The 15478-nt window shown below is 36.4% G+C and overlaps 2 protein-coding genes across 2 annotated transcripts; one reads left to right on the plus strand and one right to left on the minus strand.

The window, feature by feature from the left end:
• Positions 1 to 944: 944 nt before the first annotated feature.
• Positions 945 to 2850, plus strand: LOC113716023 (UDP-glucose iridoid glucosyltransferase-like). The gene is made up of 2 exons (XM_027240324.2): positions 945 to 1610; positions 1753 to 2850. Exons 1-2 carry the CDS (start codon positions 1127 to 1129, stop codon positions 2721 to 2723), a joined length of 1455 nt encoding a protein of 484 aa, XP_027096125.2. The 5' UTR covers positions 945 to 1126; the 3' UTR covers positions 2724 to 2850.
• Positions 2851 to 8084: 5234 nt separating this feature from the next.
• LOC140016548 (uncharacterized) lies at positions 8085 to 10045 on the minus strand. Its single transcript, XM_072070090.1, has 4 exons — positions 9650 to 10045; positions 9155 to 9310; positions 8701 to 8839; positions 8085 to 8485 (listed from the first exon to the last, which is right to left on the minus strand). Exons 1-4 carry the CDS (start codon positions 10043 to 10045, stop codon positions 8085 to 8087), a joined length of 1092 nt encoding a protein of 363 aa, XP_071926191.1.
• Between the last annotated feature and the right edge of the window lie 5433 nt (positions 10046 to 15478).

A 15478-nucleotide genomic window follows, 5' to 3' on the forward strand; every position in this document is an offset into this window, starting at 1 on the left:
TTCGTAGAAATTCCTTGTAAGCTTTCGTTGCGGAATACAAGGTTGGCCGTGTTGGCTGTAACTTGTGCGCGTGTTCCTTTGTTTGCCTAAGTGTTCTATGTTTTGAATACTTGTGTGCAAGTGAGTGACTGTAGGCTGACTAGTAGTGTGGCTTATCAGTGCCATTACGTGCGTGGTTTTGCTAGTGGAAGTAAACACCTCGTAACAACGTACTTATGCGGGAGATGGGACAGGGAGGGACGGACCTGTCCAATTTCCGCGCACATATGAGCAAATTATTTGAATAGTTATGAAACATTTTGAAGGGTAAAGTTTTTGTCACTTTAACGGTTAATACTCAGAATGTGTTTCAATAATAGATTATTTGAGATAATTTTGGAAAAAAAATAATTTAACACTTTTTAATATAATATATGTGAGATAAAAAGGTGATTGAAAAATGTGTTAATAATATAAGAAATCCAGTGTGTATAAATAAAGTTTAAATAAGATATAATCCAAACAAACAGGGTATGTTTTTAGCTACTAAACAAAATTTTGAATAATTCCATCGTTGACTTTGTCGAATCCAATTAGTAATAGTACGTTTTGTAAATTGTGTGAATCTTTAAATTTGATAGAGTTAATAGTGAAATTAGACGAAATAACCTAATATTTATATTTATAATAGTTCAGTAAATAAAAATATACTATTAATAGTTGAATGGTAAAATTTTAACTGTTCAAAAGGTTCAATAGTTGTCCAAATAACTTTTCAATATCCACACACAGATGGGGACATAAAAAAAGTATGTACACACACATATATGTCTACATTTATATGCGTATTTGTCTTAGTATTTCAACTGGTTAATTTTCTTTCTTTGCAATTGTTTGCCGACGCCTTATGTTTTGTTCATGTACACATTATTCATGCCCTTCGGGCTTCCATCTCCATATAATGACGAGCTCTCATATCGCTTCCTAGATCCATGAACCAATATGCTGCTTTCTGCCATAAGCCAAACCAATCTTAATTCTAACTCCCCAAGGTGCCATAATACCTGTTAAGTTCCGGACATCGAGGTAAAGTCAAGAGATTGAATTTTATCATTTCATCAGTTTTGTAGGATCTGTGGAGAGAGATATGGAACAAAGCAGAACTCAAAAACATACAGTAGTGTTAGTTCCATTGCCCCTTCAGGGGCATATAACTCCAATGCTTCAGCTGGGGAATATTCTTTACTCCAAAGGGTTCTCCATCGTAGTTGCACACTCCGAATTCAGACCTCCCAATCCTCTGAACCATCCTGAATTCATCTTTCACCCCTTGTCGGACAATTTATCTGGTTATCAGGCCTCTAGCAACAATTTAGTGGAACTCATATTAGCTATCAACAGCAACTGCAGAGCACCTCTGGAGGACTACATGGTTCAACTCATGGAAGATCAGAAGCTGCAGGGCTACCAGGTTTCTTGTATAATATATGATTCCCACTTGTGCTTTGTTGATTCGGTTGCTACTCATCTAAAGATTCCAGGCATAATTTTAAGGCCTGATATGGCTGTTTACATGCTAGCTTTTCGCTACTTCTGTCAACTTGAAGCAGAAAATCGTATTCCTTTTCCAGGTAAATTGCAAACTAATGGTTTAATATCTCATTTAAAAAAAAAAAAAGAAATCTTTACATGAAAGATTTAAGTCCTTAAAGCTATAAGTTAGTCATTATCTGAACTTCTGGCGGCAAAAAATTGAAATATTGCGATTCACAGGGTCCAGGCTGCAGGAACCTGTACCAGAGCTCCATCCTTTGAGGTTTAAGGATTTACCCTATCCAATTACTAATGAAATACCCGAATGGATTATGGATTTCTTCGCTTCTTCAGTCAATATACGCTCTTCTGTGGCCATCATTTTGAATACAACAGATTGTCTTGAGCATTCAACCTTATCACAGCTTCAGCAATGTTACAAAGTTCCATGCTTCCCAATTGCGCCTCTCCACAAGTTGGGAGCGGCAGCCACATCTACAAGCTTCCTGGAAGAGGACCAAAGTTGCATTGCTTGGCTCGAAAAGCAACCTCCAAATTCAGTGCTCTATATAAGCTTCGGCAGTATAGCATGCGTAAACGAACAAGAGCTAACAGAAACAGCTTGGGGACTGGCAAACAGTGGCATTCCATTTATATGGGTTCTTAGATCAGATTCTATAGATGGATCTCAGTTGGAAGATCACTTTCCTGAAGCCGTCAAAGCATTACTAGGAGAAAGAGGCCTAATAGTCAAATGGGCACCTCAGAAAAAAGTTTTGGCACATAACGCTGTGGGGGGATTTTGGAGCCACTGTGGCTGGAATTCAACGATAGAAAGCATCTGCGAAGGCGTTCCAATGATTTGCAGACCACATTTTGCAGACCAATTATCAAATGCAAGATACTTGACTAGTGAATGGAAGGTAGGCCTGGAAATTGAGAATGTGCTGGATAGAGGGAGCATTGAGATATCTATAAGACGACTAATGGTTGATGCAGAAGGCAAAGAAATGAGGCAAAGAATGTCAGTGATGAAAGATAAACTAGAAGCTGGTTTGCAGAAAGGTGGTTCTTCTTACGAGTCCTTGAATGACTTGACAGAGTTTATCTCCCAACTTCCAAGCATGGTTCAAGAAGTTAAAGTTAATGATCCAGCAACTTCAGTCAGTAAAAATCTAATCCAGTTTGAAGGGCTCAAAAATTTGGTTTAGTTCTCGGGGTGCCCAAAGCGGCATGCTGAATTTGCATATTAAGTTTTCATTTCGTCTCAACTTCTAATTTCAGAATCAAATTTGTTTTTAGTTTTGGATGTATCATCGCCTTTGGCTACCTCCTTTGTTTCAGTAATTTTGACATTTTGGAAATGTGATATATAATCCGAGTTTTGTTCCTTTAAAAGCGATGTAGTATTTGGTGTTTGCAGGTGCTGCTATGAGTTTGTGGATTATGTAAGTTTTTAAATAGCATTTGGTGCATTAGGTAAATTCACATTTCCCACCGTAAGTGACAACAATTTTAAGACAAACAAAAGTTGGAAACATAAAAACTTTTCATAGCATGAGAGACTTACATACGAAACATGATGTGTTTTGCATATCATTTTATCCTTTTCAAAATAGTATATCAGTTTACCTTTTTCACTTAATATAAGATTTAAATTACTCTTTTCAATTACATACCTATGTCAAACATGATCAACAACCAATAATCAAAAAATTTGCAACCAAAATATTACAGAGAACAAACCTTAATATCATGAATATTCTTATCAGCATATTAAGGTTGGTTCCTGAGATTTTTATTGTATTAAAGTTCGTTCTTTGTAAGATTTTGGTTACAAATTTTTTTGATTATTTGTTATTAATCATGTTTGATAATGGATTTGTAACTGAAAAGAGTAATTTGAATCTTATATTAAGTGAAATATATAGAATGATATACTATTTTTTATGTCATATGTTTTTCATCATTGATAATAAATATCAAATTCTTGTGTTTTTTTTTTAATATTTGGGTTGGTATTAGATTAATTAAACAATTTAGTAGATGAGGGGTAATGATGGAATCATATTATTTTTTCTCTTCTAATATGACTTTTTTATTGTTGGTTAAACTTAGATGTTACAAGATAATAAACTTCAAGAAAAATTAGTATAATTTTCAAAATTTGAAGAGAGGCCAATAAAATAGTTAGAAATCTCAAGGGAGGTTCCTAAAATTATCCCTGATTTATAGTGAACAATACTTAGGTATATAACAAGAATGAAAGTTTTGGGGGTGTATTTGAAACTGATGGCAAAGGCTAGGTTACTATTTGTATTTTGGAAACTAGCAACCAACGCCTCTTTCTGAAGCAGCTTCTAACGCCTCTTTTGCAACCATACTCTTGTGGAAAACTCTATATAACAGCAAAATGAAGTAGCAACAGATGAAAATGCATCTTGTTGGGTGTTTGACAAGCTAAAGCAATAGCAGAAAAGAAGTTAGTATTATCTCACAAAAATTTATCGACCAACCTACGTATCTTCACGCGTCATGCGAGAGGACCAAAAACTATTACCTGCGCGTTGGGGTTGGGGGCTGGAACTCAGTGGCGCAGCCAGAAAAAAATCTTAGTGGGGGCAAAAATAACACTAAAATTTTTTATCTACTATTTTTCTAGTTTTTTAAGCAAAAAAAAAAAAATTCACCAACAAGTACAAATAATACGTATATTCCATAAAAAATCATGAAAAACATAAAAAGACGAACTCAAAATTATTAATGTAATAATAATTTTATTTTAAAAACAAACTAAACTATTTACAATTGCTCACGATGAGTTTTCATATTTTGATAATGGTTTACAACTTTCTCATTTTGAATTTCATGAAGTATATTTTTCTCAATATAAGCAACTAAACTAAATTTTGTGACCCATTCTTTCACATCTTCCTAAAAAAACTCTGGGGGCACACTTAAAATTATATGTCAAAATTGTATAAGTATTATAGAAATTTAAGGGGGACAGTAGGGGCCCATGCCCCCACCTTAAATCCGCCCCCAAGCTGGAACATGAATTGAAATACCTCAAATAGTTACTTGAGATTTGTCAAAATACAAATCCAAAAGCCCAATCAAACATTTTTTTTTTGAAGCTTTACAAATATCTTTATTTTATTAATTCTAAAAGATCTCTTCGATTCGAGGATCCAGTTTTCATTTCCCTCATTCTATCTCACTCCAATTGTCAACAATCAACATTTTTTTGGTCGATTGTACCAAACAAAGAAAGAAGAAAGAATGAAAAGATATTCACAAATAATAAAATTCATACTAAAATATTCACAAACTTCATTCCTTTTTGAAAAATACTGAGGCTCCAAGTTTCATGTCTCTCTAATAATGATATTTTTTTTCCTCGTTTTAACAAAGAATAAATGAATAATAATGTTTAGACGGACCTGGTTAAAACATTGAGTTTCTCAAAATGTGGATTGGATCTATACATATTGAAAGTGATCAAACAAAGATTGTTTATCATTTTCACCCCTCAAATTTTCTAAAACTCCCTTTTTACATTGCCCCCATCTCTTCCCACCCCCCTCCGCCCAAAAAAAAAATCTTTTTCAATTTTGTTCATTCTCTACATTGCCCCTAACATAAACAAAACTTTTATATTTATCCTATCGAAAATTTAAAAATCACCAAAGGAAAAGAGAATTTGAAAGATTTCTTAGTTAACATCACTGACAATTAAAATTATTCTTTTGTCATCCTTATTAACATGTACTTAGCCAAATCTTTTGCCTCCTAACCTCTGAATCCTAGCTCCACCGCTGCAGCCATGGAGTGGGGAAGTAATTGAGGCCGATATCAATCTTTACTTTAATAAAAGAATCAAATTTTCTTCATAGGTTTGCTGGCTGCAATCTTCAAGAAATAATTTTGTCCTGAATTCAGTCAGATCTGAATTGTTTAATTCAAAATTTTAAAATATATTTATTTTTTTGAACTTTTGGATCGAAAGGTTGAGATTTGGTCAACCAAATCTGACCTTTCATTGCACCCTGCGGTCGCACGCCGAGCAACTGCTGGAGCCCCTCATCCGGCTAAACCGTCGCCAAGCACATGACTCACGAAATGATTGCTTTATAAAAAATTAGCCCAAATTCAAGTTAAGCACTTTAGTTTGAGTGTCAACAAATACCAATTGCCAGCCAATGGTCGCTGTGGATGACAATTCAAGCCAAGATTCCACATGGTGATTAATATACTAATCAAAGCCAAGAAACAGCCTCATCCGCCAGAACCGTCGCCAAGCACATGCTCACGAAATAATTGCTTTAGACAAGACTAGCCAAAATTCAAGTTAAGCACTTTTGTTTGAGTGACAACAAATACCACTTCATAAAAGCACTTTTGTTAAGCACGTGATGCTTAATATACTAATTAAGCATCGAAAAGGGGTTATTATTACTTTATCCCCAGCTTTTATAGCAACTATTAATTTATTCTTTAATGTTATCTTTTAGTTAGCTTACCCGTTTCTGTTAGCCAACTCAGCAAATTGACTAAAAAGTTGGCCATATGACTTTTGTTTTCGTATCATTGCTAATTTTTAGGACGAAAATACCCTGAAACCTTGTTTCTTTCTTCTCTTTTTTGCTCATAACATTTGTCTTGATATTTTTTTAAATTCCTTTTCTCTTGAAACAATATTAAACCTTTTTTTATTCTTTTTTCTTAAATCATTCACAACTCCCTTAATTTTTTAATTCTTATTTTCTTTATTTCTTATTTCTTCTCTTAATTTCTTGACTTCTCTAACTACAAGTTTATAATATGAAAATTTTCTAGACCTGTCTAAACTTGTTTGTAAGTGTCAAAAAAATCATTTGGAACTTCTTATACTAGACACTATTTTTTTATTTTTTTCCAAATTGGTAAATCCTTTTTGCAAACTATTAGAAAAAAATTTTTGAAATGTCATATGTTAAGAGACAATGGAGAAAATTAATCACCATTGTCGTCCAAGCGTCATAGCTGTCTGAATCTCCGGGGAATTAATAATCGGATTCTTCTTGTACCTGGCCAGCCTGGAATCTTCATGAGCCAACTTCTCAAAAATATCATTAATAAAGCCGTCTATGATTCCCATGACATTGCGGATGATTCCGATGTCCGATGTAGATCTTTTAGGTCTCAACAGACTTCTTCGCCTTCTTCTTCTTCTTCTTATTTCCTGCTGCAGCCTCGGTTGTTGTAAATTGTTAATTGATGGAATCTTCTTTTGGATATTGAACGCACGTATCGCTGGCTCGTGGATTTGCCTCATAAAGAAATAGGCTTTTATTGGTAGTAGTACTACTTAGGTGAGTTAAGTGCGTCCGTCTTCACTTTGGTTGTTTCTAGAAACAAGGCTCAGTCAAAGCATCCGTTGGGGCCGCGGAGTAATTGGAAGGGGAATATGCTTGACAAGAGAAAGGATATGGGTAGGCTAAAAAAATGTTTTCCATTTGCTCATTCCCATGTCCCACTTCATCATTCCCAACTTTCAAAAAATGGCACCTAGTCTTGTGGTTCTCTATTTTTTCAACTGTTCTTGGCCAGATTTTGGACTTGACACCTTTGATCCGTTGTAATTTCTCATGATACCTACACATAATTTGTTTTCTAATATTCTCGAACATGGCCAAAATAGGTTCTTACTTGCCTCCTTAACATATTGATTGAAGCTCTTGCGTGTGTTGTTAGTTAGAAGATCACACTTGGTTCAACTGGAAAAAGTGTGTCTTGCCCATAGGGATGCTGGAACAGCAGTAGCCCACATGGTGTTCCTTAATTGTTTATCTTTGAATCATAGCTTAAAATTAGCGTGCATACGCATGACACAATATCTATGCTCAATTCCAGGAAATCTATTCTCAATTATCTCAATCAATCCCTGTAAAAATAAAATATATAATTAGCACCACGTGTAAAATAAATAGGAAAAAAAGTTATCAACTAAACCAAAATAATAGTGGACTAGCCTTTTGTCTATCAGAGATGAAAACCCAACCCCTTTCACATGGTAATCCAATATGATTAATCAATAGGTCAAGGAACCAGCTCCAGCTACCTTCGCATGCAGACTCTACTAGTGCCATAGTGAGTGCATACATCTGTCAGGACCTTGATTGATCAGATTTGGAATTTGGGAGCGAAATTAGAAAAGTAGAAGAAGATTCAAGAGAAATGAGAGAAGAGAAAGAAAGAATTTTATTAACATAATTCGGTTATACATGTCAAAGCCTCAGCCAATCATCGAGCTCCTTTTTATAGCTTTGGTACAACTAACTAACTAATCCCATAAGTAGTACCACACCGTTTCTGCAAGACGCCTTCCTTTAGCTAAACGGCGACGTCTCTTCTTGCTTCTTGACATTTCCTCCCCCTTCAATTTAAACTTGTCTGCAAGTCTCAAATTCATTAAATTGTTGCTCTATGAAATCCATGTCCTCCCAGGATGCTTCATCATACTCCAACTGCTGCCACTTGATCAGGTACTGCACCACTGGTATTCCCTTCCTCGGAATAGCTCTTCGCTTTCAAAGCATTTCTGGCATTAAGGGACACTGGTCCTGCAAATCAAATTCTGGCAGAGTAGTGGAGGCTTGCTGTGGTGATCCAATCCTCTTTTTCAATAGGAACATGTGAAACATTGGATGTATCCTTGCTGTAGGAGGCAATTTGAGCTTATAAGCAACCTCACCTATCTTCTCTTCAACTTCAAAAGGGCCATAGAACTTTGCTGCGAGCTTAAGGTTCCTTCTAATAGCTATGGTTTGCTGTCTACATGGTTGCAGCTTGAGGAACACCAAGTCTCTCACTTCGAAACTCCTCTTAGTCCTATGCCTATCTACAAAATACTTCGTTCTCTGCTGAGCCTTCAGTAGATGTTCCTTGATACTGGTTGAAATCCTTATCCTTTCTTGGAGTGCTTGAGTTGCTGCAGGAATTATAGAATCACAGTAGGGACCATTGGTAAGGGTAAGGCCTTATAGCCATAGAGAGATTCGAAAGGAGTTACACTCAGGCTTGAATGGTACACTGAATTGTACCACCACTCAGCTAAGGAAAGCCACTTGCTCCACTAATTTGGGAACTCTCCAGTCATGCACCTCAGATATGCCTCTACACACTGATTAAATATTTCATTCTGACCATCTGTTTCTGGATGGTAAGCAGAACTATAGCATAAACTTACCCCAATCAATCGAAATAACTCTTTCCAGAAATTGCTAGTAAAGATTTTGTCCCTATCTGTGACTATAGTCTCAGGCAGGCCATGAAGTTTATACACCTAGTCCAGGAAAACTTGTGCCACTTGTTTAGCTGAAAAAGGATGAGTAAGTAATAGGAAGTGACTATACTTGGTGAGTCGATCCACTGCTACCAGGATGGTGTCAAAGTTTTGTGAAGTTGGAAGTTTCTCTATGAAGTCCATAGAGATATGTGTCCATGCCTGGCTAGGTATAGGTAGGGGCTACAGAAGCCCAGGGTGCTGAATATGTTCTGATTTATTCCTTTGGCAATTATCGCAGGCCTGTACAAAGCTCCTAACATCCTGCTTCAAATCAGGCCAATAGAATATACTGCTGATTCTGTGCCAACTCACCCTTTGTCCTGAATGACCTCTAATAGAAGAGGAATGCAAGGCTTCCATTATTTGTTCCCCGACTCCATTGCTTGAGCCTACGTAGAGCTTTCCCTTATATCTGAGAATACCATCACTGAGTTGATACTGATCTGGATACTCAGGTTCCAGAAGAATCTTAGCAATCAACTCTTGACATTGTGAATCTTGTTAATAGCTCTTGGTCAATTCTGTCATCCAAACTGGTTTAGCAGAAGTTATAGCCAAATAGGTTCCTGTCCTATGTTCCTTTACATTTTCCTCTACAGCTCTTCTTGACAGGGTATCAGCTACCAAGTTCTCACTGCCTCATTTGTACTGAATCTCATAATCCAGCCCCAATAGTTTAGTTAACAACTTTTGCTGTATTGCTATTGTTAGCTTCTGGTCTAGCAGGTATTTTAAAGACTAATGGTCAGTCCTTATGATAAAATGATAGCCTACTAGGTAATGCCTCTATTTTGTCACTGCCATCACCAATGCCAGTAGTTCCTTTTCATAGGCAGACAACCCTAAGTTCCTTGGACTTAATGATTTGCTAAGAAATGCTATGGGGTGATCTTCTTGCATGAGTATAGCCCCAATTCCCCCTCCACTCGCATCAGTTTCCACCACAAATGGTTGCTTAAAGTCAGGTAGTTTAAGTATTGGAGCTGAGGTCATAACCTTTTTAAGTTGATCAAATGCTTGCCGAGCTGTGTCAGTCCAAACAAATGAATCTTTCCTTAGCAGATCTGTCAATGGTTTACATAGAATCCCATAATTCTTAATAAACCTTCTGTAGTAACCTGTTAGCCCCAGAAACCCTCTCAAGTCCTTCACTGATTTGGGTGTTGGCCAGGTCAAAATACTGTCAATCTTGGAAGAATCCATACTAATCCCCACTTCTGAGATGGTGTGCCCAAGTAATCCAGTTTAGTTTGTGCAAATGAGCACTTGGATCTTTTAGCAAACAACTGATTCTCCCTAAGTACAGTCAGTACTAGCCTCAGGTGTTGCATGTGTAGTTCCCATGTTTTAATGTAGATCAGAATATCATCAAAGAAGACTAAAACAAACTTTCTCAAATATGGTTGGAAAACTTGATTCATCAAAGACTGGAAGGTTGCAGGAGCATTAGTCAACCCAAAAGGCATGACTAAAAACTCATAATGGCCACAATGAGTCTGAAATGCTGTTTTGTGCGCATCCTGAGGTTTAACGCTTATTTGGTGATATCTTGCTATTAGATGCAATTTAGGCTTAAATATGGATCCAGCTGGCTCATTCAGCAGCTCGTCCACATTTGGAATGGGATAACAATCCTTGATGGTGATCTTATTCAGCTTCCTGTAGTCAACACAAGACCTCCAAGTCCCCTCCTTTTTTTTTGACCAACAGGACTGGTAATGCAAATGGACTGTTGCTGTGTCTCACAATCCCCTGATGTAACATTTCTGTAACTTGCTTTTCAATCTCATCTTTCTGGGAATGGGGGTATCTGTAAGGTTTTAACTTGAAGGGTTGAGCCTCTGGTTTCAATGGAATCTCATGGTCACATGTTTTGACAAGTGGTAAAGTTACAGGCTGTTGGAAAACAACTGAAAATTTTTCTAGTAAGTCTCTAATCTCTTGAGGCTGCTGGTCTCCTTCTGTCATTGCCGAGGCATTTGTTGAGGCTAATTCTGTCTCTATGGTTCTCATAGCAAAGCACATTTTCTTGTACTCTATGAAGTGCCTCAAATCCTTGCCCCTAATTAAATCCAACTCGCAATTTTCAAAACTCCCCTATAGATGAACCATTTCTCCTTGGTATTCTATAGAGATCCTGAGGTTGTGGAAATCAAAAGTGATGGGGCTAAAATGAGTCATCCAATCGACTCCCAACACAATGTGCCATCCACTCAATTCCATTACCTTCAAATCAAAACCAAACTTGTGCTGATTGACCTCCCACCTGACCCTGGGACAAATAGCCTTGCTGGTTGCACAAGCTTCATTTCCTACAACGACAGAGAAAGGTGAAACCATTCTGTAAGGTATATCTAATGCAACAGCTAGCACACTGTCAATGTAACTGTCAGAACTACCTATATCCACTAGAATCAACATTTCCTCTCCATTCAAACGTCCTGTGATTGTAATGGTTTTTCTTTTGAGAGATTCTGACAATGTATGTAGTGACATTTCCATGACAGTTCCTCCCCATGTGCTCATCTTGTTCCTCAACTGCATCCTCAAACTCTGACTCCTCTTCTTCTTCTCCAAGGAAGAAGTTTAAATGTCCTATTTTACACTGATATCCTGCCCCATATTTCTTCCCACACTTAAAACACAACTGTATTTCCTATGCTAAAATCTTTCTGGTGGAGCTGTTATCTGGAACGGTCTTCCTTGCACTGGAGTGCTTGTAGTGGTTAACAGGGGGAATCCTATACAAATTCCCTACGGTTGTGTTTGGAGACTAACTTTTCCACATCCCAAACCTGTTTTCAATTGAACTCTTCTGCATTTCCTTTTCTTGCTTGTTTTGCAACTGTAGGGAGTATTCCTGTAATTGAGCCATCTCATGGGCAGCAGACAATTCTGTAGGTTTTAGCATCCTGATCATTGGCTTAATCTCTTCTTTAAGTCCGCTAATAAAGCTTGACACAAAGTATCCTTCATCCAGTTGGGGATTTTTCATCAGCATTAGTGGCTTGAGTTCCTCAAATTTTTCCTGATAGTCTTCAACACTCCCAATCTATTGAATCTTGTTAAATTCCTCCACTATATCTCTGTAAATTTTATTACAAAACCTCTTGCACAATGACTTCTCAAATTCTTTCCAACTTAGGCTTGTTCTTTCCATTTTAAGTCCTTGAAACCACCTATCTGCCTTTCGTTCTAAAAACATTTCGATTACATTGACCTACTGGTTCTCAGGAACTTGATAATTCAAAAAGTATTTATTATATTTTCTTAGCCATTCCTGTGGATTTTCCTCATAGAAAAGTGGTAGCTCTAGTTTTAGAGGATTAGGTACATAGATCCTACCTTCTTCCCTTCTGATGAAGCCTCCACTGCTCTCACCTTCCTTGTTGAGCCTTTGTTGAGGCGGTGGTGTTGGTAGTAGTGGTCTTTCCCTTGCTTCCTCCACACAACTCTTTTCTTTGTTCATCATCATCTGCAAGAAGGAATTGAATTTCTGCTCCGGTCCAGTCATCGATGCTTCTAGTTTCTCTAATTTCATGTTGGAATTCTCTATTTCCACCCTGATTTAGCTACCAATTTCAGCTCGAAATTGCTGTTGAGAAGCATGGAGTGCCTTCATGGCATCTTGCAGTCTTGCTTCTTGTTTCTTGACATGCTCTTCCAAGGATTTCAGACGAGTTCCTTCTGCCATTGGAATTTCCAAGGCTCGATAGCTCTGATTACCAATTTGTCAGGACCTTGATTGATCAGGTTTGGAATTTAGGAGGGAAATTAGAAAAGTAGAAGAAGATTCAGGAGAAATGAGAGAAGAGAGAGAAAGAATTTTATTAACAGAATACGGTCTAAATGTCAGATGCCTCAGCCAATCATCGAGCTCCTTTTTATAGCTTTGGTACAACTAACTAACTAACCCCATAAGTAGTACGACACTGTTTCTGCAAAACGCCTTCCTTCAGCTAAACGACGACGTCTCTTCTTGCTTCTTGACAATATCTAATTGTTAGCGTCTCTACCAACATTAGCCATCAAAAACCTGAAAGATTACTACCTTGGAACAACCAAATCATTTTAGCACATTGAAAGGATCAACAGGTAGAAGACATATTACATACTTCTTCAACCTAGCCTTAACAATTAAAAACCTGAAATAACCTTTCCCTTCCCTTATCTTGTTCCCTTCTCCTACTCTATTTAAATAAAGAAAACTATTCCATCCATTTCATTGAAAATGTCATACTTTCCATTTTTGGATGTTTCAAAACATTTATCATGTTGAAAAAGTCAAAACACCTTTTAGTCTTTTTTTTTTCAATATAACCATTCTTTCTATTCATATGCATTTTACCATTCAAATTTAAAATTTGAATTCGTAGGGGTAAAATTGAAAAGAGAAGCACAAATATCACAATCAAATCACTATTCTTAAAAAGTTGGATTCTCCAAATATGACTGAATAATTGGGACGAAGGGAGTATATAAAACCTTCTCAGTCAACGTAGCGACCTATAAACTTTGCATAACACATATAAAATTATTATTATCACTATTACAAGAAAAAAATATATAAACCTTGGATTTTTACATGGAACATATGGAACTTCATAGGGTGGATACACAAATCCATTAAAATCCCGTATCTCTAAGAAATTATTAACCCTAGACATAAAACCCCTAAAGCGAAATATATGGGACCACTGTACAAAATAATCCAATTTGGACTACATTAAAGCAAAAAATCACTTAAATATTCATGGATTCTCTTAAAATGGAGAGAGCATTTTGGGTATTCTGAGATGTATCTTTTTTTTGTACTTCTATTTTTTAATCTTTCTTTCGTACCATCAATTATCAATTCTTACCATGTCTTTCTTCAATGAGATCTTTCTATTTTTTGACAAAAAATATATCTTTCTTTGAATTTGTTGATCACTTCATCCTTTGATCATCAAAGGGCAAAGATGAAAGCATAAAACAAATCTAGGTTTTTAAACACTGTAAAGTTTTCTTCATCAGTAGAGAAAGAAACATGAATTTCAATTCAAAGAGGGAACCCTTCTAATTGATAACTCTTTCTTTTTCCTTTTTCTTCCCTCTTTTATTTTCCTATGTAACATGCCTTTTTTTTCCTGCCTAGTGCAATTTTGGAACAAAATGAGCATTTTTATCATCAACTATCATTTTGGGTTAGATATGTCATTTTATCCAAATTATGCAACACCGTGTGCTTTGACCGTTAGTTTTGGAGATAAACTGATTAAAAGATAATATTAGGGAATAAACTAATAGTAAGTATAAAGAGGGGGTAAAGTAATAATAAACCCCATCCAAAAATTGAATGGCATGGCAATAATTACCAGACTACATAGACAAATGAAATCGTTCTCCTTTTCAACCCAAGGGTACTCTTGTTAACTAGAGTAAATCATTCGGAGAAGGGGATGGTGGAGGTAGGGGGCCGCCTCCTACTGCTATTCCTATGGTGTGCCTGCTAGTTGCAGCTGCTACTCCTTGATGAAAGTGATGTTAATAGACTTCGAACTTTGCTATTGGTGTGACTCCTTGATGAAAATGATGTTGATAGAGTTCAAATCTTGACCAACATCCCAAAAAAGAACTTGAGTTCCCATGATAGACCAAGGCCTAGTGGTTTGTTTTTGTGCAATTGAATGCAATTGTTGTGTTTCTTCCAAAATTTAGTGTACACTTACAAACCAAGTTATATTTACACATAGAATACGTGTGCATAAATAAATTTTACGTGTATAATAATATTATACGGTGGCTAGAAAAATGACAACAGTACAAAGCGCAAGGGAAACAATCATTGCATATAGCCAATATTTTCAGAACCGGACCGGACCGCGAACCGGACATGCTATCGGTCCGGTCTGAAGCTAAAGCCGGAGATTAATGAAAAACCGTTAAAAACCGAATGACCCGGACGAATCGTGAAAAACCGCTTAGACCATAAATCGGCGATTTTGAAACTTTTGTGAACATTGCAAAAATAGTTTCAAGATTGCTGCTAATTAGACTCGAACATCGATCCTGGAGATAACAACAAAGGTTCCTAACCATTATGCCACAGACAAGCTTGTTTGGTGTAGACAAAAAAATTTAACTTATTAAGTAAAAAACTAAAAACACCCTAGCACTAAAACACATCAGACTCTTATTTCTTTCTTTGCTTTAGTTCCTTAGTGTCAGCGGCTCATTTAGTCATTCTCCTCTATTCTGTTTTCTTTTTCCTCTTCTGCTTTTAGCATTTCGGCCGTGAATTGAATATTGATCTAGTTTGAACTATTTTTGCACGATTTCTTCGGCTCAGTTGCAGAGTTGTTCGCACGTAAAATTTGAAGGAAATCTAAAGAAGCGCTAATCTAGTAATCTGGTTTCTCTTTTTTTCATTTTTTTTACATGAATTTGTCCCTTTTTTGTCTATTTTTGTCTTTTAAAGATACACTCAAATTCAATACTAAACTACATATATCTTTGATTTTTTGGAGAATTTATGGTTGTTCTTTGTTTTAATTGGGCTAAAATTTGTTGCATGTTATTCTTTTTTTTTTCTATTTTTTGGTTCATTTGGAATTTAGCAAATTGATTCTGAATTTAGCAAAATAAAATGTAACA

Source organism: Coffea arabica, chromosome 11c (genome assembly GCF_036785885.1).
Source record: "Coffea arabica cultivar ET-39 chromosome 11c, Coffea Arabica ET-39 HiFi, whole genome shotgun sequence".
NCBI classification, from domain to species: Eukaryota; Viridiplantae; Streptophyta; class Magnoliopsida; order Gentianales; family Rubiaceae; genus Coffea; species Coffea arabica.